The sequence below is a fragment of the Cavia porcellus genome, unplaced genomic scaffold, assembly GCF_034190915.1.
Source record: "Cavia porcellus strain 051 isolate PalLab524CR breed Dunkin Hartley unplaced genomic scaffold, mCavPor4.1 scaffold_7, whole genome shotgun sequence".
NCBI classification, from domain to species: domain Eukaryota; kingdom Metazoa; phylum Chordata; class Mammalia; order Rodentia; family Caviidae; genus Cavia; species Cavia porcellus.
The window spans coordinates 13,876,885-13,904,440 of NW_026947490.1; the positions used below are offsets into that span (position 1 = coordinate 13,876,885).

At 38.6% G+C, this 27,556-nt stretch overlaps 1 protein-coding gene across 3 annotated transcripts in view; it reads right to left on the reverse strand.

Annotated features, from left to right (window-relative positions):
* Garre1 (granule associated Rac and RHOG effector 1) overlaps nucleotides 1-27,556 on the reverse strand; it is a 100,620-nt gene that overhangs the window by 59,983 nt on the left and 13,081 nt on the right. For 2 of the 3 annotated variants that reach the window (XM_013149788.3, XM_063252565.1), the window contains exons 1-2: nucleotides 7,299-7,456; nucleotides 2,587-3,842 (exon numbers count right to left, since the gene is read on the reverse strand). In XM_013149788.3, the coding sequence (XP_013005242.2) occupies nucleotides 2,587-3,081 (495 nt within the window). In that variant the 5' untranslated portion in view covers nucleotides 3,082-3,842; nucleotides 7,299-7,456. Of the gene's footprint in view, nucleotides 1-2,586; nucleotides 3,843-7,298; nucleotides 7,457-27,556 lie in introns of those variants that run through there. The other variant, XM_003467198.5, reaches the window with a different exon arrangement.

Below are 27,556 nucleotides of genomic sequence, written 5' to 3' on the forward strand. Positions count from 1 at the left end.
TTGCAGAGCATGGTGGTGCATGGTAAGACAGGAGGATCACTGAGTTTAAGGACAGTGTCGGGAACATAGTGAGTAGAAGGCCAGACTGAACAACATAGTGAGACCCTGCCTCAACCAAAACAAACTCAAACCAAACTAAATCAAACTAGATTCCATTGTCTGAATTTCTTTTTGAATTACAAGCATGGTTTATGTGTAAAATTTTACTGATTTGTTACTTTTTGGTACTGGGAATCGAACTCAGGTCCTTCTGCTTTCCAGGAAGGCATTGTGCCACTGAGCTACACCCCTAGTTATGAGTATAATTCTAAAAATAAAACCATGATAAGCCACTTTTTAAAACATTAAATGATAATTTCTCTGGGTATAAGATGTGATAGAGAAATAATAACTTAGCCTGGAAATGTAGTTCAGTGCTAGAAATTATAAACATACTTTATTAGAGTGATACAAAGTACAATGACCCAAGCAGGTTATTATATATCTAAATTAGAGGTGCAGCAAGCTACACTGACCAAATTTATCCTGTGGAATAGACCAGTTCATGAGGTAAAACTGGTTTGTATACTGTTTTTTAAAGAGTTGGAAAAGAGCTGGGGATTTAGCTCAGCGGCATAAGCGCCTGCCTTGCAAGCAGGCAGTCGTGAATTTGATCCTTGGTACTGATAAAAAGGAAAAAGACAAAAAAAAAAAGCGTAGGAAAAGAACAAGTTAGAATATATGACAAAAAAACACATGTGGCCTGCTAAAATTTCCTTTCTGATTTCTACAGAAAACAATATTATGATCCCTGATTATATCAATGACTTCATAGCTTTTAAAAAATTTTTCTAGCCAAATGTGGTAATGCACACCTATAATCCCTGCACTTTGGAGGCTGAGGCAGGAGGACCACCGTGAGTTTGAGGTAAACCTACATAGGCTACACAGTAAGACCCTGTCTCGAAAACAAAACAAAAGGGCTGGGAATTTACTTCAGCATCATAAACACCTGTCTAGCAAACGTGAGATTGTGAACTTGATCCCTGGTACCAAAACAAAACACAACAGAAAAAAATTATTCTAAACTGGGCATGGCACTGCTTGCCTGTAATCCCAGGGCTCTGGGAAGCTAAGGCAGGAAGATGACAAGTTTAAGTCCCCCCTTGACAACTTGGTGACTCCGTGAGATCTTGAATTAAACAAAAAGAAAGAGCTGAAGACATAGTTCAATGTGAAGGCTCTGGATCAGATCACCAGTATAGCAAAAACAAGCACACAAAAAACTAAGTTCCTCTGGAAATGGCTTCAAAATCACTTTTAAACACAGTAAAAATTAGTTATACTATTTAATATTCTGTTTTTTTTTTTTTAAACGCAGGCTGGGGGGTAGCTCAGCAACATAGCATTTGGCTCTAGTCCCTGGATTCAATCCCAGCACCACAAAGAACAATGATGATAACTAAACAAAAACAGTAAGACCCTCAGAGCAGTATTAGTTAGCTTATTCAGCTACTTTGGTTATCAGATGTGCCTCAAAAGTCTATGACTAGAGCCTCAAAATGGGGAAAAGAACATTCTCCCTTCTAGCACCTCACATCTAGGAGCTTAAAATAGATGTACAAGCACATACGGAAGTCAATCTCAGATTAACCATTGGAGCTGGTAAAAATAATTTTAAAAATGTATCAGTTAAGTCAACATAACAGACCAAAGTTTAGTAAGTCATTTTGTAAATGAAGTAGAAAAAAAAGTCATCCATATTCTGAATGAAATATATTTGCATTTTACATTTTAATCCAGGGGCCTGAAAGAGAGTATTCCATTTTTACCATCAAAGATTCCCAAGAAATGCAGAATTGGATAAGACTCAAGTTTATCTGAGTATGAATAGCTGTGAATTGAGACTGGCGAACTAATTTATCCTATAAGCATGAATGGAAGCTGGCTTTTGCTTTTTTTTTTTTTTTTTGAGACAGAGTATCACTATGCAGGGAATCTGCCTGCCTTAGGCTCCAAGTGCTGGGATTACACGCCTGCACCACCATGTGTGGAACTTTTTACCAACCAATTCTCTACACAATGTAATGAAAATTCACAAAACTTATCATCACATTTAAAATTCTAAGTATTTTTTAACAGTATATTATTTGGAAATTAGTTTCTAATTTGAGGATTTTAAGGAACATACAAACCAATTGTTTGGTATTTCTTTTTATTATGATGCTGGGGATTGAATCCAAGGCCTTGTGCATACTAAGCCCATGGTTTACCATTAAGTTATGACACTACTTCAGCTTAATAATCTTTTAACTTCCTTAGTTTGACATAAAAGTCATTCAGAACTTGGCAAACACAGATTTCTTTTTTTCTTTGAGACTGGGCCTTGCTATGCAGCCCAGGCTGGCCTTCAACTCACAGTGACGCTTCTATCTGAGCCCCTCAGTGCGGGGATCACAGATGTGCATCACTATGCCCACCTTAAGCATAAATTTCTTACAGGAGAAGAATATTAATGTACAGTGATCTGAGAAAAACTAAAACGGTACCTTCACTCACCTCTGGAATACATTTCCCTACCTAAGTATGACACAGAAGTTACTCTACCTCAATGTCCTGGAGACTGAATTCCTTCTGATCTGTGAAGTTTGCTGCCCCAGCACTAAGTTCCATCAGCATCTTGGCAATCTCGGGCTTTATGGCTGAAGTTAGCCGGCTGGCTGCTTCCATGACATGCTCCTGCACATCTTTGAGTTGCATGGCTGCCTTTGAATAGTGAGAGTTCCTGAATACAGTGCTGAACAGATCTGTGAGGAAAGTACTGGCACGGCAGAAGACATTGAGGGCGTCCAGGTACTTAGAGATGCCCTGCTGGATGTCAGCAATAGGAGTGGAGTGGGGCATGGCATGGTGGCAGCTGCCTGCAGCAGTCAAACTGCCCAGTGGGACGGGGGTGGCCGTCGATGCTAGGGGAGCATTCAGTGCCCGGCCCAGCTCTGGCATCGGGTACTGCTGGTGCTGCTGCACCTTCTGCTTGGACCCGCCAAGCAGGAAGCGCCGCTTGTAGTCCATTTTACTGTCCTGGGCACTGCAGCAATACATGCGGGGAACCTGTCCCAGGGACTGTGAGCAGGTCAGGGTTCTGATTCGTTTCTTCCAAAACTGTAGCTAGGTATAAAAATAATGGAGTTCTGCAAATCGAAGTTTTAAAAAACGCATTTCCATGAGGCAGGTGACCAAGTGATCAAACATAGAAGTGAAAAGAACAATAGGTTATAGAATTAATATTTTCAGTGTAGGCAGGATCTCTGACAAAAAAATGAAAGTGTGTCCAAAATGCTGTATAAGAATTGTTTAGCATTCCACTCTCTTAATAAAAACGTATGCTTGTTGAAAAAATGTTTACTTTATAGTTGCTCTGCAAGAATATTTTGATACCTGTATTTACAACGGCAGAAAAATAACTTTTAAAAATGTAATATAATGTATCTTTAATACACCAAAAAAGTTAGAACCCCAAAACCCACAAGCTGTTCAACAGCAGTTTAAAAAGCAATACAGGGTTATTCCACACACAGTCCTTAAGAAGGAAGATCAAATCTCTGTAGAATGTTGACAGAACCTGCCTGTCAAATCATTTACCTGTAAAGCTTCTCCTCATGACTAAAAATCTCCAAATTTCCTGTAATGTTTTCTGAAAACAAGTTTTCTTTAAAAATGGCATTCGTTATTATAAGTCTTCCTTTCCTTTTGTTTGCTGAGGTAGCAGTTTCCTTGTAATATTAATAAGCGATGGGTTGGCCTTCAATTGTAAAGTCTGAAGCAAGAATGCATGGATATTTATAAGGCCTCTAAGTCATTTCCTGTGAAGGGAAAAAAATAAAAAGTCAACAAGGCTGTAAGACAATAAGTAATTCTGGAACATTAACGTTGGTAGTGCTGTCCTACATATAGGTGGGCTACAAATGAATGTGAACTATAAAATGATGACTTAGGAAATTCATCAAGTGATAGTACAAAATAATGCAACAAAAATCTGATTCCACACTAATCACTCCAAAGCCGAGGCTAAGCGGTATAAACTGGTCAGTGTTTGGCATTCCTATATTTCCTTCTCAAAGAACTTGCAAATCTGCAAGAAGATCAAATGATTTCAGCTGTCCTTGGATATCCATGTGGACTGGTTTCATGACCATATGAGACACAAACTCTGAGCATACTCAAGTCCCTTATATAAAATGGAATGATGTTTGCATTTATCATTGCACATCCTCCGGTATGCTTTTTTTTTTTTCCAGTACGGGGAATCAAACTCAGCTTGTGCTTGCCAAGTAGCTGCTATGTCACTGAGCTATATCCCCGGCCTGGCCTCCTGTATATTTTAAATCACTCTAGATTACTTATAATACAATGTAATGCTATGGTAAGTAGTTATACTGCATTGCTTAGGTAAAAATGACAAGAAAAACACCTTACATATTTAGTATACATACAATATTTTAAAAAATATTTCTGCTGCTGGGGATTTAGCTCAGCAGCAGAAGCACCTGCCTTGCAAGTGTGTGGTCATGAGTTCGATCCCTGGTACCGATACAAAAGAAAAAGACAAAAAAAAAAAAATGTCAAAAATTTCTGCTAGATGTGGTGGTACACACCTGTAGTCTCAGCACTCTGGCAGGTTGAGACAAGAGGATCACAAGTTTGAGCCCAGCCTAGGCAATTTAGCAAGCCTGTGTCTCAAAATAAAAAAGAAAGGGCAAGGGATGTAACTTAGTGCAAAAGCCCTAGATTTAATCCACAGTACCACACACACAAAAAAACAACTGAAGTAAAGCTAAACATTTTTGATCTGCAATTGGTTGAAACTGTATCTGGAATGTGTAGCTATAAAGGTCTGGGTGTACGAATGTTATGGTGAGGGTTACTGATGATTCACATAGATCTCACAAAACTTTGAAGGGACTGCAAAAGGGAGAGATGTAGTCAAAGTGAGAGTAATGAGGAAAGTCATTACAAAAATACTGTTCTGAGATAGGCCTTTATAATAAGGGCAGATTCTGACACGTCCTAAATGGATGGTTCACCAAGTAAAGGGATAATCCCAGCACAGGCCTGGAACCAGGATAGCTTCTGGTTTCTTCAGGATACCCAGCCAGACTAAACTTAGGTGCAAACACAAAACCTGCAAAGGTAAGTGGTTGGCAGGTGGCAGTCAGGAGACAGGATTCTTGTAGGCTCCATCTAGTTACTGATTTCCTCTCTAGATGTTCAGAGTGGAAGCCTGGCAGAGTATGTTGGTTTTCACACCCTAGGTTAGCATCTGTGGAACCCTTGGTAATAGGTGTGCTCAAATAGCAGTACCTAGACATTACTGGCTATAGTTCTCAATACCTATAAGGGAGGACTAGCCTGATGAGAGCAAGGTTCCGAGTTTGATTCCTGGTACCAAAAAAAAAAAAAAAAAAAAAAAAAAAAAAAATGAGGAATAGTGCAAGTTCTTATAGAACTAAAATTGGAACATTTGCTTGATCTGTTCTCGCAAATACAATAGTATGAAAAGAAAACTATATATATATATATTCTTTTTATGTGGGAGGGAGTGGGACATTACTAGTATTGAACCCAGAACCTTTGTACTGAGCTCTATCCCCAGACCTTTTTTTGTTTTCTGAGACAGGGTCTTATTAACTTGCTAAATTGCCAAGGCTGGACTCAAAAGTGGAATATTCTTGCCTTAGTCCCCTAAAGTGCTAAAATTCCAAGTGTGAGCCACCACACCTGGCTTCAAGTATATTTTACTGAAAGTTTTATATAGTATGTAGTAAACTTCAACCTATGTCCAGGTGTGGTGGTACATGCCTATAATTCCAGCACTCAGGAGGCTGAGGCTAGCCTTAGCTACATAGTGAATCCAGGTCTGTCTGAACTACACAGTAAGACCCTGTCTCAAAAAAAACAAAAAACAAACAAACAAACAAAAAAAAAAAACCAAAAAAAACCCCACCTTCAATGTATGTAATATCTGTATATAATTTGGCCTGCTTATTTCTTCCTCCTGTGCTGGGGATGAACCCAAGGTCTTTTAAGTGCAAAGTAAGTGCTCTACAACTGACACCTCCAGCCCAGAAATATCAATTGACAAACAGGTTTTCTTTCCATTTTCCTTATATGTAAAAAAAACCTATACATGATATACTGTATGTATATCATATTTTGCCATATTGGAGCCAACTATCATAACACTCTGCAGTTGTGATTGTGTAAAGAACACAGGAAATTAGGTAGTTTATAAAAGCAAGAGATGAGACTACTGAGGACACAAACACATGTGAAAATTCAAGTCAATAGTCACTATTTTTGGCTGTATGTTTAAGAAAGTTGTTTTCAACGTTTTGTTTTCTTGTTTGTCTTTTTGAGACAGGGTTTCACTATGTAGTTCAGACTGACCTTCCCAGTGCTAGGATTATAGGCATGCACCATCACACCTAGCCTAAGAAAAGTGTTAACACTTAAAAAAAAAAAATCAACAGTATAATAGCACACCTATACTTAAAAGCATTCTGGAAGGCTGAAGCATGAAGAACTAAAATTCAAGCCCAGCCCTGGCAATTACACAAGACCCTATCTCGAAAGAAGAGAAGCAAAGCATGGTGGTACACACCTGTAATCCCATCACCCAGGGGCTGAAGCAGGAGGATCACAGCAATGGAGTATAGCCTAGGCTACATAGTGCATTCGACGGCAGCCTGGACTACACAGTGAGATCTTCTCTCAAAAGAAAAAAGCTCAGTGTAGTAAGTGTCACGTGCCTGTAGTACCAGCACTTTGGGAGGACAGCCTGAGATAGTTATTTGTAACAAATTCGTTCCCCAATTTCCTTCTTCAAACTCATGACAAAGAGTTAGTCCATATGTATTCTTGCCCAAATGCTCTATCATAATAAATTTTAATGCCCAGAAGTAGTATTCAACAGAAATAAAGGAAGGCAGGCTATTCACATGGAAACTTCAGCCTGTGAAAAACACCTTTGCCTCAAGCTGGCTGGCCATCCTATCTTAGCAGCCTTGAGACACAAGTACTGTCTTTGTTTAATGATGTACCAATTCCTATCAGCATTATTTTACAGTCAAAATGTAGAAACAACTTAAATGTTCACCAACTGGTAAGTGATAAACAAAATGTGGTACACTAAACAGTGAAATATTTAGCCAAGGTAGGAAATACCATAAATGCTAGAATTTGAATAAGGCTTGAAAACATTAAGGTAAGTCAAACATAAAGAGGTCGTATGATAGACAAGAACAGTGTGATATACATACATGCAAACCCAGCTACTCAGGAAGCTGAAGCAGAAGGATCCCAAGTTCAAGGTCATTTTCGACAACACAGCAACATTCAGTCTCAGAATAAAAAAGAATGCAGATGTAACTCAGTGGTAGAGTGCTTGCCTAGCATGTGTGAGATCCTTGATTCAATCCTTGGGGAGGAAAAAAGAGGTGGGGGTAGGAGAAAAAAAAGAGGAGGTGAAGAGAAAGGGAGGGAACGGGAGAGAGCGAGAGATCAGATGTTTTATGATCCAGATGGGTGGCTGGGGATTTAGTTTAGTGGCATAAGCACCTGCCTGGCAAGTATGAGGTCATGAGTTCGATCCCTGGTACAAAAAAGAAAAACAAACAAAAATTCCAAATAAAGCATATTTAAACAGATTTGTGGTGGCCAGAAGCTGGGGGAGGAAAGCAATGGGGAGTGACTGCTAATAAATTCAGGATTTTTTTGTGGGTGATGAAAATATTCTGGAACATGATAGTGGTAATGTTTGTTCAACTTTGTTAATATATTAAAAGTATTGAAATTAAATAATAAATTTTATGGTATGTGAAGGTTTACACTAGTGACCTCAAAAATGTTTATTTAGAACAGACGAAGGTTTGCTATGTTACATCTGAAAAATGATCCGCTGGTTACTGGGTGGATCTTCAGATCTATAGTAATCTCTGACTACTCAGGTTAATGATTATCTGAGCTTATGTATATGGAGATAATTCATCATATTATCATTACCTGTATACTTTTCCTATGTATTATTCTTCAGAAAAAAAAAGTTAACTAGCAAACAAAGGAGAAAGGCCTGAGGCCAGAGATATAGCTCAGTAGTTCAGCCCCTGCCTGTTAAGGATGAGGTCCTGAGTTTGATCCTCGTACCAAAAAAAAAAAAAAAAAAAAAAAAAACCAAAAAAAAAAAACAACAACAAACAAACAAACAGAGACACAAAGGCTTAGGTAAGGAAACTTGTTTCAAGAAGAACCACATTACTCTGTAGTCTACATTAGAATCAAGATGAACTGTAGATGAAAGGCTTTGGCAAGTTTTAAAATCTAATCCAAACTATAATTTTACTTAAGAGAGAACAATCAGCTCATTAAAACAAACTAAAAAAATAGTAAAAATAAAAAATAAAAAGGGGAGAGATATGATGTCACAAAAGTGGAAAAATAAGACGCCCCTCCTACCACTTCTCCCCTTCATAGAAATAAGAAAACTGGTAAACAGAGCCAAATTTTTTAGTGCTCTAGAAATTAAAAGGCTTGAGCAAACTGGGGAGGAGCATTTATGCAAGAAAAACCGCTGAATCTTGGTAAGAACAATGAGTTCTACAGCATTTTAATTTGACCTAGAAACCCATTACTAGTTCTCCAATTCCACTGCAGCATTAAAAAACAAACACCTGCATTCTCACTGAAAACCAGGAGCTGGCAGCCACTAGAGGAAGCCAGCACAGTTCCTTCAGCTTCATTCCCAGGATATTAATTACTATTTGGTCTATCTGATTGTTTCTGGGAAGACCCCAATTACAAAAGTCTCTGTATTTGACCTGACTTGTAGCTTACCAGAGGAAAGGGGAGAATCAGATTTCCAGACTTGCCATACTGTATCATTTAAAATTTCCAGTTTTTAACAAAAATTATAAGATATGCAATGAAGTAAGAAAATATAAGCTCATATACAGGGGAAAAAACTAGGCAGCAGAAATTGTTCCTGAGGAAACCCAGGCATCAAACGTACTAGAAAAACACTTTATATTGGTCTTTTTAAATATGCTCAAAAACTAAAAGAAACTAAATAATCAAATGGTAGCCAGGCATGGAGAATCATGTGCCTATAATTCCAGCACTGTGGGAAGCTGAGGCAGGAGGATTACAAATTCCAGCCTACACTGCCCCACCAAAAGACAACTGGAGACAAAGGCTCTGGGTTCACTCCTAAGCCCCTGCCATGCCCACTCCTCAAAAAAAAAAAAAAAAAAGCTCTGGGGTATGTTCCTTAATGATTGGTTCCTTAGTTCCAGGTTTGATCCCCAGCACTCCAAAAATTTGAATTTAAGCAAAGTATGAGAACAATGTCTCAGTAAATTTACATCTTTAATAAAAGATAGCCATCACTTTTCAAAAGAACTAAACAGAAATTCCAGAGTTCAAAAAACACAGTAATTGACATAAACTATATCAAGTGGCTCAATATTGGAGCAAGAATCAATGAACGTGAAGACAGGACAACTGAATGAATGAAAGAAAAGAAAAAAAGAACAAAACCTAAACAAAGACCTGTGGTGAATCAGGTGTGGTGATGGTGGTGCACGCCTGTGACCCCAGCACTCAGGTGGCGAAGCAGGGGGATGACTGTGAGTTTGAGACCACCCTGGATTTCACAGCAAGATCAAGGCCAGCCTGGACAGCACCCGCCTGGCAAATTTGAGGGATCCCTGGTACAAAAAGAAAGAAAAGAAAGAAAGAAAGACAGACAAACAGATAAAAGAGCTTTGGGACACCACCAAAAAAGAAAAAAGGACTAGTGGGACACTATCAACCATACCACCATGTATAACCTGTACTAGGGTCCTAGAAGAGATGCAAGAAAAAAATATTTGAAGAAATAATACCTAAAAAAAAACCCCAATTAGATGAAAAACTATATACATCCAAGAAGCTTAACAAATTCCAAAAGGCCAACCTCTTAAAAGATACACATTTAGGATACACTATAATCAAAATGTCTAAAAGCAAAGACAAGAATATTTTTTTTTGTCTTTTTCTTTTCTATCAGTACTAGGGATCAAACTCAGGACCACACACTTGCAAGGCAGGTGCTTATGCTGCTGAGCTAAATCCCCAGCCCCAAAGACAAAGAATATTGAAAGCAGCAAGGAGAGTACAAAAAGCTAATTCTCATCATTTAAAATAGTCATACAATGTTATCACAAACACTGAGTTAAGAAAATACTAAGCCACCACTCCTAGAAGACATTCAGGCCACACCTGAAACATCTACAATACCAGGAGGCTGAGGCAGGAGGAGCCTTGCCAGTTCCAGGCCAGCCTGGGATACAATGCGACTTTAAGAATAGCCTGCGAAACCCAGCCTGAACTGCATAGTGAAACCTTATCTTAAAAAGAAAACGAAAATTAGGAAATATAAGGGTAGAGTAAAAAAAAAAAGAAAAGAAAAGAAAAGAAAACGAAAATAAATAATTCAGGTTCTAGGCTGGGAGTTTGGCTCAGTGGCCTAAGTGCCTGCCTGGTAAGCAAAAGGTTGTGAGTTCGATCCCCGGTACCAAAAAAAAAAACCCCAAAAATGCAGGTTCCTCTGAGTCATACCATTTTCACCAAGCAAGCAATATGTAATTCTGCTCTGTGTATGTTTCTATTCATAGATACATGGGCTTGGGTGTGGCTCAGGGGTAGAATGTGTGCTTAGCCCCGTTCAACTGTTAGTGCCCAGCAACAAAGTTTAAGTAACATAACACATGACTGATTGATATGGAACTTACAGCAAACAGCACATAACTCAAACCTGAATGAAAATTATCTAATATACATTTTCTCTGTAAGGTAAACCACAGCCTCCTGTGCTTAGGAACATTAAATTCCACTTTGGCATTATAAGCAATGAAATTGCCAGCAAAAAAACACATGAACGCAAAAATGTGACATTATAAATAGACCACCAAACAGAAATTTTCTCTGAAAAGTTTTGAGACAGGGTCTCACTATGTAGTGTAGGCCAGCCTTGAACTCACTTACACAGATCAGGATGCCCACAAACTCACAGCTATCCCCCTTCCTCAAGTACTGGAATTATAGGCATGGGCTGCCAGGCCCAGGAATAGTCTGAGAGTTCAAAAAAGAAGGCAATGCAAGCCAGGCATGGTGGCGCATGCCTGTAGTACCAGCACTTGGGAGGCTGAGGCAGGAGGACTGTTGTTGAGTTTGAGGCCAGCCTGGACTACAAAGTAGGCTCAAGGCCAGCCTGATCTGCATAGTGAGACCCTGTCTCAACCCCACCCCCCCACACACATGAAAGGTAGGACATATATACTGGATGGCTCAAACTTTTCGCTCTGTGCATGGGTTACAAATAAACTTTACCGAGTAGACAAACTCACAAATTCAGAATCTACAAATAATGAAGATTGACTATCTAGTACCACTTATAATACTTGTATTCCTGCAGCCAGGTGTGGTGGTACATATCTATGATTGTAGCACTCAGGAGACTGAAGCAGAGAGATTACTGCAAGTTCTAGATTTTGCTATACACTTTGCTATACAGGTTCAAAGGCTGAATTTGGGGTGGGAGATGTGGCTTAGCAGAGGAGCAGTTGTCAGGTATGCCTGATTCCCTGGGTTCTAGCCTCAACAAAACATGTACACGTGCATATGCACACAATTTAAAAGGGACATTTAATGCATACAAATTATATTTCAACAAAGCCACTGCTGTTTTTTTTTTTTTTTGAAGTTAGTACTCATCTTTCTTTGCCATTTTTCTTTTGTAACTCTCCATCTACTACCAAAAGATATAAAAGATGCTTCCCAGGGATGTCTTTTTCTTTGGTTTGTTTTGAGACATGATCCATGCAGTTCAAACCGGCCATGAGCAAGCTACATAGCCCAGACCTTAAACTCTTGATCCTTCTCCAAATGCTGGGAATGTATGTACCACCATGCCTAGCCAGAGAGGCATTAATACTAGACTTTTTCTTTTTAAATTCAATTTCTGATTCTTTATTTATTTATTTATTTTTGTCTTTTTCCTTTTTATCGGTACCGGGGATCGAACTCACGACTGCCTGCTTGCAAGGCAGGCGCTTATGCTGCTGAGCTAAATCCCCAGCCCTGATTCTTTATTTTTAAAGCATAGAAGTTATACGTTTTTAGGTGCTGGGGATTTAGCTCAGCGGCATAAGCTCCTGCCTTGCAAGCAGGCGGTCGTGAGTTCGGTCCCTGGTACCGATAAAAAGGAAAAAGACAAAAAAAAAAAAAAAAAAAAAAAGAAGTTATACATTTTATTTTGTTTCTAAATTTTTTTAATTTTTAATTTTTCTGTCTTTTTGAGACAGTGTTTCACTATGCAGTTCAGGCTGACCTTGAACTCACAGCAATCCCTCTTGCCTCAGCTTTCTGAGTGTTGGGATTTAATGCCAGACTTATTTTCTCCTTTTTGTACTTCAGTTGGAAATCTGTATCTAAATGCTGCTACCCAATCTCCCTGAAAGAACTAAAAGTATCATACCACAGCATATATACACACACTTATGTTTATAGTGGCAGTTTGCAATAGCTAAGTGTTAGAAGTAGCCCAAATGCCCATCAACTAATGAATGGATAAAGATGTGTGTGTTTTCTTACAGTGGAGTCCTACTCTGCCACAAAGGATAAACTTGAGATGTTTCTAGCTAAATGGATGTACCATGAGACCATCCTCTTAAGTGAAATAAATCAGACACACATATAAATATTGCAGTTTTTCTGGTGTGAGAAACCAAAAGTGTAAACAAGAATTGAAATGTATAACAGACGTATGGAAATGGGAAGAAAATGTTTAAATGAGAAAGGGAATGAGGTTGGGAGAAGGAAAGAAAGGACAAGGAAAAATAGAAGGGAAAAATGAAAACAGAAAGGGGAATGTAAATAGAGGGAAGGGGAGAGGGATAGGAAAAAAAAGGCAAGATACACCATGTACAGGTAAAAATTGTTGAATACTATCACTATGGATACCTAAAAGGTACCAATAAAAGAGAAACAATTTTAAATGCTGCTACTCAAAATCAAGATGTTAAATTGCCCCCACTACAACCAAACAAAAAAAAGCTTTTATAGAATATCTAAAGATAGCTGGGTGTGGTGGCACACTCCGGTAATCCCAGCACTCAAGACGCTAAGGCAGGAGGACAGTTGCAAGTTCAAGACCAGCCTTGGCTACAAAGTGAGTCCAAGGCCAGCCTGAACTGCACAGTGAGACCCTGTCTCAAAAAGACCAAAAAATCGGGGCTGGAGATTTAGCTCAGCGGCATAAGAACCTGCGTTGCAAGCATGCGGTCGTGAGTTCGCTCCCTGGTACCGATAAAAATGAAAAAGACAAAAAAAAAAAAAAAAAAAAAGACCAAAAAATCATCAATCAATCAATCAATCAATCTAAGGCTAGGTGTGGTGGCACATGCACTGGGGAGGCTGAAGCAGGAGGATCACTGTCAATTTGAGGCCAGCCTAGACTACAAAATGAGTTTAAGGCCAGTCTGACTACATAGGGAAACTGTCTCAAAAAACAAACAAACGAACAAACCCTGATTTACAGATGAAGGAAGGGAAAAAAATCCCAGCATACTAAATGTCTTACATTAAACCATATAACGTCAGGATCAAACTTGGGTATCTTGACTATCAGAATTCCAAATAATGTGAATGTTCTGATCTGAACTGTTTAGGTACACAGATAATGCTGCAGTAATAAATCCTAAAATGAGGCTGAACCTAATGAAGATTTGCTTCTTGGTCACACAAAATTCAGCTCTTTTTCCAACTTTCAGGGGTGTCATTTTCCATAATCACTCTCTTGCAGAAAAATAAAGTGAAAACACATACCTTTCAGTAATCCACTGGAAGGACACATATCATTTCCTTTCATAGCCCTTTGGCCAGATTTAGTTACACAGTGCCAAAACAAATACAAGAGAGGCTGGGGAAATATAAGCAAACTTATGCAAGCTTAGAGTCACCCACAGCTGTCCACCTAGCTATGTGTCGTACAATGCTGATCAAATGGCAAAAGCAATGTGGACTCTGCACGGAGAGGCTGTTCTACAATGCAGACTCATAAGTGCTCCTGAAATCTCAGTTCCTTACCACCAGAGGCTGCCCCAGGACACAGTTTCTGTTGTGTGGATATATGGAGACTGTGAGAGTAGAGGACTGTGGGACAGGGAAGTCCTTTGAGAAACTGAGAAACTAATTAAAAAACACTCCTCAGTCAATCTCATATTCACACTGCCAATGTTTCCATTGAGTTTTATAAATGGAGGCCTAGGTGAAAAGCCAACTGCCTCCACATCATCATATTCCCTTTCTCTGAGAGGAGGTGACATGCAGCAAGAGGTACCACATGACAGCTTGAAAACTGAGCCTGACTTCTTGCACTCAGCACTGGTCCAGGAGGTTACCAAGCACAGGTACTCTAATGCTAAAGTATTTTGTGAAACCACAGAAAAATATATATAGGACCTTCCTATTTACACATATTCTCAAGGTACTCAACTATGAGCATCAGAAAGAACCAAACTGTCCACATCCAAGAGTAACCCGTTTTATGGACTGAATGTTTGTTTCACCACAAAATTCCTATGTCAAATCTAATTTTCAGTCTGATGTCAGTTATAAATAGAGTTTTGGGGAGGTAATCATCTCAGACGGGTGCTTTTAAATAGGATTGTTTTTCTTAAAACACACACACAGCTAGTTCATTCTCTTTCTGCAATATGAAGATATAAGAAGTTGGAAACCTGTGAATCAGAAGAGGTCTTCACCAGAACCTCACCATGTTGCAACCTCGATCTTGGACCTCCTGGCTCCAGGATTAGAGAAACAAATTTCTGTTGTTTATAAATACTTAATTCTGGCAGCCAGAAACTAAGATAACCTGTATGACAGTGAGTCTTCTCTCTGTAGGTCATAATAAAATACATGGGGTGGTAACAACACCCATTGAAGATTTTTTTTTTTTTTTTTTTGGTACTGGGGATCGAACTCACAACCTGGCACTTGCTAGGCAAGCGGTTATACTGCTAAGCTAAAATCTCTCACCTGAATATGTTAAGCATGGAAATAGGGAGCCGTGTATAGTGGTGCATACTGAACTCTGGGAGGTAGAGGAAGGAGGATTGCAAGCTGGGCCCCGGCTGGGCAATTCTCTTTCAAAGACCCTATCTCAAAAATAAAAAGTAAGCTGGGTATGGTGGTACGTGCCTATAATCCAAGCACTCAGCAGGTTGAGGCAGGAAGATCACTGCCAGTTCTTAGCTGGCCTGTGCAACATTCTGAGTTCAGGACCAGCTTGAATTACGAAGTAAGATCTTGTCTCAAAAACAAAAACAAAACACAAAATAAACAAACAAAAAATGAAAAAAGTTCTAAGGATATAGTTCAATGCAAAGGCCTTGGACTCAATTCTGAATACCATGAAATGAAACAAAATAAACAAAAACAAAAAGAGAATGAGAACAGTGTGGAGAGACTAAGTGAGGGTGTAACTCAGTGGCAGAGCACTTGTTTAGGAAGTGTGAGGCCTAGAACTGGAATTAAAAGAGTGGAAGAAACATTTAGCATTTTCACAAGATGAACATTAACCTTAGTAAAATTAAGATATTAGTAACTAAAAAACTTATGTGCCAATAAATAGGAGAATTTAGAAAAAATGGGGCCAGGGAAAGAGCTCAGCAGCACAGTACCTGCCTGGTAAGTGTGAGGTTGTGAGTTCAGTTCCTAGTACCACAAAAAAAAAAAAAAAAAAAAAAGGTTCCTAAATGCATATGAATTAACACAACTGAACCAAGGTTTAAGAACCCCACATAATCCAGTAACAAGCAATGAAATTGAAACAGTAATAATAATAATAATAAAAACACCAATGAAGGAAAGCCTAGTGAATTCCAATGAATTCACTGCTGAATTTTATAAGAACTTCAGGGAAAATCTAATGCCAATACTCTTCAAATTCTCTAATAAAGTTGAAAGAGAAGGAGTACTCCCAAAGTCATTCCTGGAAGTCATTATCCTGACTCCAAAACCAGAAAAGGACACAACTAAATAAAACGACAGGCCAATCTCTCTCTCTTTTTTTTTTTTTGTCTTTTTCCTTTTTATCGGTACCAGAGATCAAACTCACAACTGCCTGCTTGCAAAGCAGGTGCTTATGCCGCTGAGCTAAATCCCCAGCCCCCAGGTCAATCTCTTTAATGAGCACAGATGCAAAAATATTCAACAAGATACTGGCAAACAGAATGTAACAAATCATTAAGAAGAATCTTCTTAGGGAAAAATTTTTTAAAAAGGGAAAAAAAGAATATAAAGTTTTAAAAACAAAGAGGAAAAGAAGGACCGAAGGGAAGGAAGAGAATAGGAAAATAAAGGAATCAAGATATATCATGTACAGGTACAAATTTGCTATGATGAATGTGACCATTATGTATACTTAATAAGCTTAATTTAAAAATGAAGGACCTTCTCTCAATCTGATAAAAACCATTATGACACATCTACTGCCAATATGATATTAAATGGAAGAAAACTGAAAGCTTTCCCTATAAAATCAAGAACAAGGATGTCTACTATCACCATTCTTATTCATTATTGGTACCCAAAACACTAGCCAGATCAGGAAAGAAAAAATAAATAAATAAGTAAAATGGAAATGCATAGGAAAGGAAAAAGTCAAACTATCATTATTTCCAGATGACATGATCCTCTACATAGAAGACCTAAAAAAATTCCACCAAAATACTATTAGAATTAATCAAATGCAACAATACAGCAGGATACAAAGTCAAAACACAAAAATCAATAGTGTTCTGCTACACCCATAATGAACTCATTGAGAAAGAAGTTGGAAAAATAGTACCACCCATCAGTAGCATCAAGAAAAAGCAAATACTTAAGAATTAACCAAGGGTCGGGGATATAGCTCAGCAACAGAGTGCCTGGCAAGCGTGAGGTCCTGAGTTAATTCCCAGTGCCAAAAAAAAAAAAAAAAGAATTAGCCAGCCAGCCAGTGGTTACAAAGTCAATACTCAAAAATTAATGGTCTTCATAACAGTGATTATAATATTGTGTCACGTGAGTAATACTCACTGTGACAGAAATTAGAGAAACAACACCTCTCCCAATAGCATCCAAAATAAATGAGTCATGTAGGAATCAATCTAATTCAAATGTTGATTCTTGGGATATAACCCAAATCTAATGAATCAATTTGTACACACAGGAACAGACAATACATTTATTTTTTATTTAAGAGAAAAAAAGACAGAAAAGAAAAACAAAAAGCAAAAGAGACAACAATAACAAACCCAATACAATAACGGTATAGGGTTACAAAACAAGATGATAGGAATTTGACAATGGTTGTAATATTGCATATTGTTACCTTCAGAAGGGTTGCTTAGAATAACAGAGACATATAAAATTTGATCTAACCATAAGAATATTAACTGTTCTTTTCCAATAACTAATACAATTGGTAGTATAATTTTGTTTGTTTCTGTTTTGTTTTGGTACCGGGGATCGAACTCAGGACCTTGCACTTGCAAAGCAGGTGCTTATGCTGCTGAGCTAAATCCCTGGCAGTAGTGTAATTTTAACTACCATACACACACACACATACACACACACACACAAGTTTATGTCTTTTCCTTTTCCCTTCCTTCTTCCCTTGTTTCCCATATCCCAATTACTTTTCCTCTTTGAGCAGTTTCTTACCCTATACAGTATTTATTGTAGATTTTGGATAATACATACTTTACAGTTTCTTACACTAGACAGACAATACAATATTTACACATGTGAGTTTATTTCACTTATGAGTATGGTTTCAAGTCACGTCATTTATAAAAGTCTTGATGCAATCTTTCTTTATAAATGAGTAGTATTTCATTATATAAAAATATCACATCTTTTTTAGTCATTCCTTGACTGATGGGCACTTGGGTTGTTTCCAAGATCTGGCTATTACAAATTGTGCTGCTATAAACATGGGGGCACATATATCACTGTGGTATGATGTTTTTGATTCTTCTGGGAAAATGCCCAGAAGTGGGATAGCTGGGTCAAATGGAATCTCTAATCCTAGTTTTTTAAGGAATTTCCACAATGATTTGCACAGTGGTTGCACCAGCCTACATTTCCACCAACAGTGGAAAAGGGTTTTTCCCACAGCCCCTCCAGCATTAGTTATTGGTTGATTTCTTGATCTTGGCCATTCTTTCTGAGATGAGATGGAATTTCAGTATCATTTTAATTTGCATTTCCCAAATGACCAGTGATGTTGAACATTTTTTCATATATTTATTTGCAATTTGTATTTCTTAATGTGAAAACTGTATATTCATCTCAGATGACCATTTTTTGATTGGGTCCTTCAATTTTGGGGGCCTGATTTTTAATTCTTTGTGTGTTGTAGATAGAAGTCCTTTGTCTGAGGGACAACTGGCTAAGATATTTCCCCGAGAATACATTTTTATGGTAAATTCCCTGTGTGATATGATGCATGCTATAATTTGAGAGCCAAACTGGTCAAACTGAAAGCATGCTTAAATCTACCTACCCAGGGCAAGAGTATCACATGTTTCATTATGTCTAATTTGTACTTTTTTTTTTCTTTTTTTGGTCTTTTTCATTTTTATCGGTACCAAGGATTGAACTCACAACTGCCTGCTTGCAAGGCAGATGCTCATGCCGCTGGAGCTAAATCCCCAGCCCCCTAATTTGTACTTAAATAGACTACAAAGAGAAATGTAATCTTTAAATGAATTAAAAATTTCCCATTGAACTAAAAGTGATAGCCATGATTTATGAATACACAGAAGTTTTTTGTTTTTGCAGAACTAGAAATCAAACTAAAGCCTCACTCATAGTAGGTAAGAGTTACACCACCGGTTTCTATCACTTCAGCCAAAGAATAATTTAAAACCACTGAGGCACTTAGCCAATGGAAAACAGTGGCAGGCAGTACCATCATCAGCACTGGCATGGCATAAAGGAGCTTCATTTCAAGACAATGGCACAATAGGCCATTACCTATTTTGCCATTCTCCTCAAATCCCACTCACAAAACTAAAAATGTTCATGACGGAATGACAGCTAATGTGAGGTCTGAGGGCCAATTTTTAAATGCAGGCCACTTTCTAGAAGATAGAAGAAGGCATAGGAAATTGTACTACAAGAAAGGACAAAGCAGAGCTGGCCACTTGCCAGATTATGCAGTGCCAGAGGACAGAAAGGCAGAGGCTATTTTCCTGGAGGAGCTCGACAAATGACTGGCTTTCAGTCAGCAGGTACAGAAAACAAGAGTGGGAAGTTGGCTAATCACCTTAAGCTCATCTGTATTTCCTGCTCCTGATCACTGCATTAGAAAGCTCCCAAAATTGAGAGAACTGCTAGATAAACAGGAAATTTCTGCCAATGAGCTATACAAACAACTCCTTTTTTCATTGGTAAGGGTTACCAGGTATCAAAGAGGCAACCAAGAGAACAAGAGAAGAAAAGGCTTACTGTGGTGGTGCACACCTGTAATCACAGCATTAGGGAAGCTGCAGCAGGAGGATTTCACCAAGTTTGAGGCCAGCCTGAGCTATAAAGTGAGTTCAAGGTCAGCCTGAACTACATAATGAGACCTTGTCTCAAAAAGACTCCCTCCTCAAAAAAAGACAAGAATCAGATCTCAAAAGAAACATTTTTTTTCTCTCCACTCCCCTTGCCCTTTTAAAAATATCCTTCAACAGATGAACATTCAAAGAAAGTGAGATAGCTATATAATGGACTATTTAGCATTAAAAGGAAGGAAATTCTGATAAATGTTCTAATATAGATGACCTTGGAGATACTGTGCTAAAAGTGAAATAAGCTGGTTCACTAAAGAACAAACATTGTATGAATGCTCGTGGACAAACATTATATGAACGCACATGCTGTCTAAGATAGTCAAATTCCAAAAGTAGAATCTGGGGACAGGGATTTAGCTCAGCAGCACAAGCTCCTGCCTGGCAAGTGCAAGGCTGAGTTTGATCCCCGAAACTTGAGATGGATGGTGTGATCGCTCCACAACAATATGAAGGTACTTAATGCCACTCAACTAGACACTTACAAATGGTTGAAATGATGTGCTATGTATATTCTACTACAATAAAAAAAATCATGAGTTTATAATGATATTAAGGAAAATTGAATCTTCGAGACTTGGTTAAGACACCAAGCTATTATTCTGAACACTGACAGAGGGGAAAAAAGTCAAGTAATTATTCTGCCTTTCCTGTGTATACTGTTCTGTACGATATTCCATTTAGAAAGGTTCTTTAAAGATAAAACAAAAACCCAGGGAGTAAATCCAGATGAAATGCTAAGAAGACCACTATCTTGGATCCTAATGAAACAGTGGGTCTAGCCAATGATTATCAATCATTGTTAAAACAATTAATTAATGCTAGGTTTTGTATGCTAACAATCAGTGTATATTCAGTGAAATGTAAACATACTCCCTTTCTCTTTGACCAGTATTAACTTCTGATGATATTATTGCTTGTCACTTGAATGCTATAGCTGTCATACATCTTTGGTATAAGCAACATTTGATTTTTGAAGTGTGCAGACCATTTTCATATTTTCAATATGTAATTATACATTGTTGCATTTTAAAAAGTTTGGCCATCATTCTTGACACATGCTTCTAATTCACATACCTGCACATGTGACCTCTGTGAACAGAAACTTGCATGTATAATCTGTGTTTATTTGTAACTCTCTGGTTTGTTTATATCTGTAGATTCAAGTTACTGAAGTGAATACCAATAAAAAGAAAACCCAGGCCATGTTCTTTGGTTATACATGTTTGGAATGTTAACCAAAAGCAAAAGAAACAAACAAACAATTATGTAAAAAAAAAAATTATTTTTTTTGGGTGTCGGGAATTGAACTCACGACCTCGTGTTTGTTGGGCAGGCGCTGTATTGCTGAGCTATATCTCTAGCTCTGAAAATTTAATGAGGAAATTTATGATGGAGTCAGGTTTCATTATACTTGAACCTAGTGATTAATTCTAGCACCATTAAAAATTAGGAGTAGACATATACACTGTTATTGTGATAAAATATAAAGCACATAGTACCACACAAGAAATATTTTTGTCTAAAATACTGAATCAAAATCCAATCAAGTCTCTTTTCCTAGTTCCCAATTTAGAGGAAACATAAAAGATAAAAAACAAAATTTCAAGAATTTTCTGTAGTTCTTTTCTATTTTATTGTTCACAAACATTTCTAATGACCAATCTGCCAGGGATTTAGCTCAACCTGGCAAGTGCAAGGTCGTAAGTTTGATCTCTGGTACAAAAAAAAAAAAAAATCTAATGACGGATCGTATATCCTAGGTGAGTTATGACTTAAACAGGATTCTCAGAGCAATTTTACCAGTGTTGTCTTTCAGTTTCATTTTTATTCCTATCACCCTTTTAATTTTTTTTTTATCGGTACTGGGGATCCTTTTCTACATATAATTTACAAAGAATCTATACCCAAGTGGTTCCCTGGCGTTTACAGTAAAATCAAACTCCTCACATGACCTCACAGCCCTATGTCCCTCCAACTATATATTGTACCACCTGACCCTCACCCATTCAGCTACACCGCTTATCTTCCAGTTCTTCTTGCAAACCAAGCTCCTTCCACAGGCTGCTGACTCTCTCTGGAAAGCAGTTGCCTTCTTCCCACTCTCATACTCATGTTGCTCCACCCTACTATGTTTAGCTCTTGAAAAAAGTATCACTGTCTCAGAGAAGCCTTCTCCACTCAATTGGTCTAAAAACTAGGTCTTTTTTTTTTTTTTTTTTGGTCTTTTTCATTTTTATTGGTACCGGGGATTGAACTCACGACTGCCTGCTTGCAAGGCAGGTGCTTATGCCGCTGAGCTAAATCTCCAGCCCCAAAAACTAGGTCTTTTCATTCTGGTCTTTTTTTTTTTTTTCTTTTTTCTTTTTGAGACAGGGTCTTACTATGAAGTTCAGGCTGGCCTTGAGCTCACTTTGCAGTCTAGGCTGGTCTTAAACTTGCAAAGATCCTCCTGTCTCAGCCTCCCAGAGTGCTGGAATTATAAGGTGTGGGCCTAATAACAACATCAAGTTATCTGACCACTTCAGCTGCTTATGGGTACAGTACCTTATCAGCTGGCATGTAAACTCTTTAAGCATAGTGCCACCTTTCACTACTGCTTCCCCCAGCATCATCAAGTAGCTGGCACTCTTTGGAAATCTGACATCAATGAGTCCTTGATTGTTGTATAGTGGTACTGTCTTGCAAACCCAAGAAATTGGCTCCTGTGGTAAGATCTTCTCCACCTGAAAGGTGCTGGATCTGCCAATATCTGTGCCCTTAAAATATGTGACTTGAGGGTGGGGATATAGCTCAACAGCAGAACATCTGCCTAGCATGTGTGAAGCCCTGGGTTTGATCCCCAGCATTGGGATAAAAAAGAGGAATGTGGGGAAGGCAGAGATCATCATCTTCACTTCCAAAGCTATAGCCAAACAGTAGTATCCTTAAGCAACATCCTCTCAAGATAAGGCTTGATGTGGATGGACAGTCTTGGGTATTTTTCTGGGTACCTTGCCCTTTATTAAAATTGTTTTTCATATCTTTTACTTTACATATAAATACATATATTCACACACATACACATGCACACATTTCCCCCCTTGTTTCTGTTGTCAAACGTACACCTCTATTCTCTTTTTATTTTCTTCACTAGGGACTGAACCCTGGACCTTTATACCAAGCTAGATTTCCAACTCTTTTTATTTGTTTTTATTTTCTCTAAGGTGCTAAAATGCCTGGGCTGGACTCAAACTTGCAGTCCTCCTGCCTCAGCCTCCTGGGTTGCTGGAATTATAGGCATATGACACCACACCAGGCTTTTATTTCTGTTTTTTATATTCCCAGGCTTTGGAATTTAATTGATCTTTCTAAAATTGAAGATCAAATGCGGATGAACCTACCAAAGATAATGTGCCAAAAATCATTGTGAAAGTATAGTTGAAATCATTACCAATCAGGAAAATGCAAATCAAAATGGCTATAATCAAAGAGACAGACAACATCAAGTATTGGCAAGAAGGTGGACAACCTGGAATTCTCCTAAACTTCTCAAAGGAATGTTAAACAGTGCCAGCACTTGGGAAAACTGCCTAGCAGTTCCTTAAACAATTAAACAGAATCACCACATAATCGAGTAATTCCACTCCTGTGCACATGTCCACAAGGAAGGAATAACACATCTACCCCACAATCTGCAGGATGACTGTTCAGAGCATTATTTTCTTTCTTTCTTTTCTTTCTTTGTTTCTTTGTTTCTTTCTTTCTTTCTTTCGTGGTACTATGGATCAAACTAAGGGCCTTGTGCATGCTAGACAAGCACTCTACCACTGAGCTATATCCCTAGTCCTCTCAGAGCATTATTATTATTATTATTATTATTATTATTTTGATACTGGGGATCGAACTCATGACCTTGTACTTGCCAGGCAGGTACTTATGCCACTGAGCTAAATCCTCGGCCCAAAGGCATTATTCTTAACAGTCTTAAACCAGAGGCAACTGTCTTATCAACTGACAAATGGGTGGCATAAGCAGGCAGCAGAATATTATTCAGTCTTAAAGAAGACAGAAGTGTGGGTGCACGGTGTAACACAGATGACTATAGAAATCATTATGGCAATGAAAAAAAAAAACTCAGCTTAGACAAATTCACTGAAAGATAAAGTAGACTGATGGTTGCCTAAAGCTGGAGAAAAGGGGAGTGTAAAGAGTGACTGCTGATGGTTAGGGTTGTTTTTTGCTTGTTTTCTTGGAGTGATGAAAACTGTTTCGAACGTTTGTTATTTTTTTTGGTACCAGAAATCAAACTTAGGACGTTACATTTGCCTGGTAGGTACTGTGCCGCTGAGCTTTATCTCTAGCTCCCAAGTGTTCTGAAATTGATTGTGGTTAATGGTTATATCACTGTAAGCTAACAATCAGTGAATTAAATATTATAAAAAGTAAATTAAACACTATAAAAAGAAATCACATAGTATATTTAAATAAAGCTGTTATTAAAACTATACAAAGACGAACCATTCCACAAGCAATTCTCTTTAGAGGGGAAAAAAACCACACACACACATACAAATGTTCTTTCCTTTCCAACCCACAACAATGTAAACCCAAATATCTATCCTTGATAATGTGGAGACACTACAGGAAGCTCTTTAGGCAGACCAGTAAAGTTATTGTCTATGAAATTCAAAGCCCAGGGGCTGGGGGATTTAGCTCAGCGGCATAAGCGCCTGCCTTGCAAGCAGGCGGCTGTGAGTTCGATCCCCAGTACCAATAAAAAGTTTTAAAAAAAGGGGGCTGGGGATTTAGCTCAGCAGCATAAGCACCTGCCTTGCAAGCAGGCAGTCGTGAGTTCGATCCCCGGTACCGAAAAAGACAAAAAAAAAAAAAAAAAAAAAAGAAATTCAAAGCCCATCTATGTTTTTAGTTCAGACTGATACAAACTATATTTCGAAATGCACTCTAGAAAAAATGCTTTGAAGAATTTTATTTTATTTTTTTATTTTTCATTTTTTTGGTCTTTTTCGTTTTTATCGGTATCGGGGATCGAACTCATGACTGTCTGCTTACAAGGCAGGAGCTTATGCCGCTGAGCTAAATCCCCAGCCCCTAAGAATTTTATTCTCAACATTCATAGATTTAACATATCCATTCAGGCAAGAGAATAATGCCCTAAGATTCAGTTTTTGTTCTGTGCCTCCTTAGAATTGTACTCTTTTTTTTTTTTTTTTTTGTCTTTTTTTGAGACGGGGTCTCGCTATGCAGTTGAGGCTGGCCTTGAGCTCACTTTGTAGCCCAGGCTGGTCTCACAACAATCCTCCCATCTCAGCCTCCGGAGTGCTGGGATTACAGGCGTGAGCCACCACGCCCGGCTTAGAATTATACTCTTATCTGTTACACTTTAAAAGTGAAGCACTTCTGTCAGTGTGTAATATAAAAAGATGCTAGTTCTCCTAGCTCTCCTCCTATCTCTCTGGCCATTCTTAGTTGCTTAGTTCTTCCTTAAATGTTGTAGTTCCTCAGAGCTCTGTACTGTGTCTACTCTGTTTCTAAGATCAACACATCCTCACTGGGAAGATTCCCAAATCCATCTCTCTAGCCCATATCTCTCTCCTGTGCTCCAGACCCCACACATGCAGCTGCCTACTGGTCAGGTCCCCCAAATCAAATGTCCAAAATCAAGTCTTTGGGTCTTCCAAAGTGTTTCTTGCTGAATGACGCCATCATCCCTGAACATGCAGAAATCTGGGCGTTAGCCTCCCTTCCTCACTGTCCTTCACACCCAACTATTCATTTAGTTTTATTTTCTTTTGAGGGTCTCACTAAATTGCCCAGTCTAGGCTCAAACCTGGATCCTCCAGTCTCAGTCTCCTAAAATGATGGAAATAAAGGTGTGTGCTGCAGTGCCCAGCTTCTTTACTGTGCTCCAACCTTTCTATTTTCACTATTTAGACCTTTACCTCTTGCCTGAATAACACAGGCAGCTCCAGAGTAGTTTTCTAAATGTCTGCTCTTCTCTGCTTGCTGTGAGACTGTTCTAGAATCAATCTGACCATCTCATTCTCCTGATTAAGATCTTCAATAGTTGGGGCTGGGGATTTAGCTCAGTGGCAAAAAAAGAATCTTTGATAGCTTCCACTACGCTTCCCAGCCTTCCCACACTCTCCTCCAATTTCCCAAAATCACCCACTTCCATGTGCTATCTTCCTTCTCACCACCTATCCATTCCCTTCATCTGGAGACCTCTCCTGGCTTACATTCAGGTCTCCTGGATGTCTAACTTTCATTTCTCCTGGGAAACCAGTATGACAAAGAATGTACTAAGGCCCTTTTGTGTGCTACCCTAACACTCTCTTTTTAGCTGTTTAGACACTAACCTTGCTGTACTGTAACATACTGCATCACAACTGCCAAATCCTCAGGGTTTCCCTAACATCTCTCTGATCCGATTACTGAGCTCACTCAAGATATTAAAGAGTGCTAAGCATATTGTAAACATTCACTAAATACTCAATGAATGATTAGTCCATTCTCAGGAATTATTTAGGGACTATTTCTGTACAGCATTCAATCAGCCTTCCTCCACAAAAGCAGTAATGAAGTGCTGGAAATAAAAGTTCTGCTTCGAGGTGGTGGAGAGGTGCCTACTGATGCCATTGTTAAGTATTCCTAAACAAAACAGAACATTCCTTAAGTATCTACAACCAAGAATGTCAGCATGACAATGTCAGATTGTAGAACAGAAACAAATCACTCCAATCTTAGGAAACCAGTCTTCTTTATTCCATTTTACAAAATTTATAATTCAGCATTCAACCCTAATGCAAGTGTTGGTCCTCAACACTTGGAGAACACTATGATTCTGCTTCCCAACACTTGGCAATGTCAGGAGATATTCTGGTTGTCACAACTTGGGAAGTGTGAGTGGCATCTAGTAGGCAGAGGCCAGAAATGGACAGAATAGCATCCATAGAATGAATTATCCACCCCCAAATGTCAATAGTTCGGCTACTGAGGAAACCCAGATAAATAAATTTTCAGCATCTTCATACTCAATTACTTATGTACAAAAAGTTACAGACTCTTTCTGGCAAGATGCTACAAAATTCCCCTACAAGTTTATAAGACAATAAGAAGTGTCACTGGAAAAAATAAATGAATACTAAGTGGTTCAAAAAACAAACACTATAAATTCTAAGAACTGAAGTCCTTGCTGGAGATCTCAGAGTAGACAGGGCACCTCAGTGTTCTTCCAGCCTGCCAGTCAAGATTCTCTGTTAGAAAGTACCCAGAATCTGCCTTCCCAGTCTTAACTGTAGCAAATCTCTTTCCTTCAATCTATGTTTTGCTCCTGCCAAGTTGTGCATCATGACAAGGGCACAACATCCATTTGTACTGTTAACCCTGCAACAAAAGCCTTCACCTGCTTTCCAAAAGTTCTGTCCTCCAACTAGGAGGTAACCAACACACTAGATTGAGGAGGACATGACATCATTTCAAACCAATCATGAAACATCCCTATAACTCCTAGAAGAAAAAGGCAGCAAAAAGACAAAGGTGGAAAATGTTGTACTTGGCTCAGTCTGTTAGGCCTTATCTTCTGCCACCTAAAATCAGTACTTAGCAGCAGCCAGCCAGGAGCCGTCCCACTTCCTGTGCAACTATGGTAAAAATAGGAAGGACAGGAAGTTCACAAAGCAGAAACAAAAGTAATCACTGCCTAGCTTCCTGAACACAAATCACTGAGCAGGGAGGATGTCATTAAAACATCAAAATGAAAGGCAGGCACGGATAGCCAAGCTCAGAGGAAAGGAAGTGACTCTTCTGACTCTACCAAGCCCAGCGTTATTTCTATGCTTAGGAGACTGCTCTGAAAGAAAAACCTGACAAAG